The sequence below is a fragment of the Austrofundulus limnaeus genome, unplaced genomic scaffold, assembly GCF_001266775.1.
Source record: "Austrofundulus limnaeus strain Quisiro unplaced genomic scaffold, Austrofundulus_limnaeus-1.0 Scaffold453, whole genome shotgun sequence".
Lineage (NCBI taxonomy): Eukaryota > Metazoa > Chordata > Actinopteri > Cyprinodontiformes > Rivulidae > Austrofundulus > Austrofundulus limnaeus.
In genome coordinates, this window is record NW_013952855.1 from 354,310 (window position 1) to 358,227 (window position 3,918).

A 3,918-nucleotide genomic window follows, 5' to 3' on the forward strand; every position below is an offset into this window, starting at 1 on the left:
GCACAAGTAATTGTTGTGTTAGAAATAAAGAAATAAGAGAAAAAAATAATGTGATAGTAAAGAGATGAAGAAAAAATAAGAAAAAAATAGAACAGAAAAAGAACAGAAAAAGAACCTTTTTCTCATCTAATCAGTAACTGACACGAGGGGGTTACCCGACGCACCAAAACTGGACGCAGAGGGAACCTTGGACCAAGCATCAATATATGATGAGCTGGGAGTGAGAATGTCCTGCTTGTTCAGTTCCAGAGAGCAGTTAATGGTAATWGAAGATGGGGGTAGAAGTTATGAATAGTCTTTTGAAGGGAAAAAGATTCATCAGACCTACATACACAACTGATTCCATTTTGGACTCAAACTAATTTGAGTGTTAAGACAACTGACATAAGAAAACACAAAAATATGTGTAACTCAGTAATTTTTACAGATTTTGAGCTAGAATTTGGTGTGGTTTTAGCTRAGCATTGTCCACAACACATACATTGAGCTCAACTCCATGCACAAAATCTTAACTTAAAATCGTATCATTAATTGTTTGAGCTAAACCTGTTTGTCTGTTAGCCACTATACAACTTAGCTAGTTAACCTTGGCCTACACAAAATGACCAACTCAATGAAGCTCACGATATTTCTGCAGRAAGTTTTTTAGCTTTGTATAATGTATACTGTATTTGTAGAAGGACTATATTGCATTAAAGTACTTACTTTATTATTAATATTTATTATTAATATTATTACTACATTATTACTATATTTTACAGTTTTGAATAAATCTCTGATTATATTTTCATTTCYTTCCATGTGTAGGTCTACTGTGCACAGCAGCAGCAGACAAATGCTTATCATCTCCCTGCAAGAACGGAGGAGAATGCCACGACATTCAGGGTGGTTATGTGTGTTTGTGCCCCAAAGAACATGTGTGGTACATGGGCAGACACTGTGAGAAGCTGTATGATGCCTGTGCTTTTGCTACCTGCAGCAATTGTACCAGCATACCCGGGACAAACCAGTTCACCTGTCACTGCCCAGATGGCTTCACAGGACTCAACTGTGACCAGGATGTCGATGAATGCCAGAGCAACCCCTGCAGCGGTGTTAGGTGCATCTGTGCCAATGCAGTCAACGGGTACTCGTGCCACTGTCCCATTGGACGGGGAGGGGAGTACTGCCAAGATAACGTGASCACTTGCTCAGAGGAAACATGTCAGAACGGTGGCTCCTGCAGAGACATCCTTGACATAGGGCACCAGTGTGAATGTGCCGCTGGATACCGGGGGACAAACTGTGAGGAGAATATTGACGAGTGCCAGTCTGATCCCTGTCAGAATGGAGCCATCTGTAAGGATGGAGTCAACGGCTACCAGTGCTTCTGTGTGCCTGGATTTCAGGGTTACCACTGTGACTTGGACATCAATGAGTGTGCCTCTCAGCCTTGTCAAAACAATGGCACATGTTTGGATGAAGTGGACCACTATGAGTGTGACTGTGTTCCAGGTTTTAAAGGTAATACAATGTTTGAAGTACGTCTAAAGTCTGATTGATGTTTTMTATCAGACACTGACAAAAGCTGAAAACTTGTGATTTGTTCAGTTTAGCATAAAAGCTAAATTAAATGATCGTGGCATATTTACATTTTTKACCTCAACACAAGAGCAAGAGATAAGAACCCAAAATCTTTCTAAACTCACGCTAAAAATAAATTTATTTATAGGAATGGTTTGGAAAAGTACCTGAATTTCAGCTCAGCTGTGGGACACAGTTCTGTTACAAAAGGATAGAGAACTGGGATTATTGCAGTGGACCATACCAACAGCTTAAAGTTTARCTAAAGTTTAAAAGTATCTATAAATGTGGTTTTGCTTTACTTTTTGTAGTAAATATTGCAATTTACCAATACTTATGTGAGTCAGTCATACTGAGAATTTAAACTTTATATGCAATAAACTTCACACAAAGTGTGAGGGAATGTGTGTTTATTAGATTATTTCTTGGATGCATCAAAGCTTCTTGGCAATAAATTTGACATCATTGGAAAGCATGTTAAGTGGTGCCACATTTGTAAGGAACATGCATTTCTAGGGTGAGCAGTAGAGCTAAGTAGTGTGTTAAACACATGAATTTTTTTTCCAAAACATCTGTTCCAAACAACTTATTTTAATGTTGCTATTGACTCTTGTTTTTCAGCTTCTGGTACCCAACCAGGTACCAGATTTATTACCAATAAGATTTATTACCAATAAGCACTGTTACAGCAAAAAATCAATCTACCAAAAATTTATTTATATTCTTTTTGTGCTAAGTTGATTTAATAATAATAATAATGGTAAATGGACTGAACTTACATAGAACTTATATTCTTCAAAATTACAAAGCATTGGAAAAGTTTGTTTCAAAATAAAATCTGAAACCTTGGATTTCCCTGCAGAATGACCTGCAGTATATTTGATTTCTGATTTTTTTCATTGACTTCCAGTGAGCTGCATTTGGTCAGTGGTGAGCTCCAGCTGTTTCATGAAACATTGGACTTTAATAGTCCTGTTTAAGAAAAATAAATTAAAACATGTCACTCTGTGTTCAGGTACAGAACTACACCTGTTAAAAAGCTGATGCATCCTCATCAGTTAACGTATAAAGACTGTGATCTTCAGTGCGTTGGACAAAATTTTTATRTGTTGGCATAAGTCGCCTGACACAGAGTGACAGGACTTCACAGATGAAACAATTGCACCATATTTATTTTAAAGGCCTCTCCTGCAACTTACAGAGTACTTCTCTAAGAACTTCACCTCTGGGTGCAAAAACTGAATCATATTTTAAATGTGCAGACATGCTGCACAAAAGAACACATTTATTTCATGTGAAGCAATTAGTTTGTTGTAACTGGACTGGTTTCATTACAAAGTTAAACTTAATACCCAGTTGTTATAATTTATTTATACTCAGTTTCCCCCAAAAAATGAACACAAGCTAATCAGCAATCTGTCTCCAAAAACAGTGTTCCAAAGTTATAAGTCTACATTTAAATGTTTAATATATAATTAGACAGCAGTTTAAGGGTTAGTCCTTTTTGATATATTTGTTTTTTTAATACCTTCAGTATAAAACTTTTATTCATGCTGCTTAGATACAGATTCAGCCTTAACAATCTTATTTTGTTGTTTTTTCCAAACATTTTTGCAATGCCTCTGTCTCTGAATACTTTGTGGTATTTTAATCATTCATATTTCAAAACATTGAGTTCATTCAGCAAATTTTTGTAGCTATAATACTTTTCAGTATTTTTCAACTTGTATTTTCCCCTTCATAGAAAAACAGCATCAGTATGTTTGTTTGACTTTTTGATACATTTGACTACAGTTTTGCTAATTTTAGCTTGTGTTCTGCTTTTGTATCTTAAACAGTAGGTTTAGCTTCACTAGTAAAGTTTAGGAAAGTCTTTCAGCACTCATCATTCACATTTTTTTCAATTTTTTTCTAGTATTTTATGTGAAAACAATCAGGATACAGGCTGATATCAGACATCCTGTAAAACACCTTCACTCCCACCGCATCACAATAAGTCCACATCAGAAACAGCATGATGCTTTAGTCTGAATTATATTATTTAGTGTCCTGCCTACCTAGTGCTGCGGACTACAGCMCTCCTGTCTCTGCATCCCGGCAGGTATTAACTGTGAGGAGGACATCAATGAGTGTGAGGTCTTCCCCTGTCAGAACGGTGCCACCTGTAAAGACCACATAGCAACATACTCATGTGAGTGCATCGTTGGTTTCCAAGGCCGAGACTGTGAGGTCAACATTGATGAATGTGCAAGTACGCCCTGTCTGAATGAAGGCAAGTGCATCGATGGAGTCAATAGGTGAGATAACACACACACACACACACACACACACACACACACACACACACACACACAC

The 3,918-nt window shown here is 37.0% G+C and overlaps 1 protein-coding gene across 2 annotated transcripts in view; it reads left to right on the forward strand.

The window, feature by feature from the left end:
- The window catches only part of LOC106529583 (protein crumbs homolog 1), a 62,172-nt gene that overhangs the window by 14,906 nt on the left and 43,348 nt on the right, over positions 1-3,918 (forward strand). For both annotated transcript variants that reach the window (XM_014025050.1, XM_014025051.1), the window contains exons 2-3: positions 808-1,503; positions 3,665-3,860. In XM_014025050.1, coding sequence (XP_013880504.1) covers positions 808-1,503; positions 3,665-3,860 — 892 coding nt within the window. The remainder of the gene's footprint in view (positions 1-807; positions 1,504-3,664; positions 3,861-3,918) is intronic.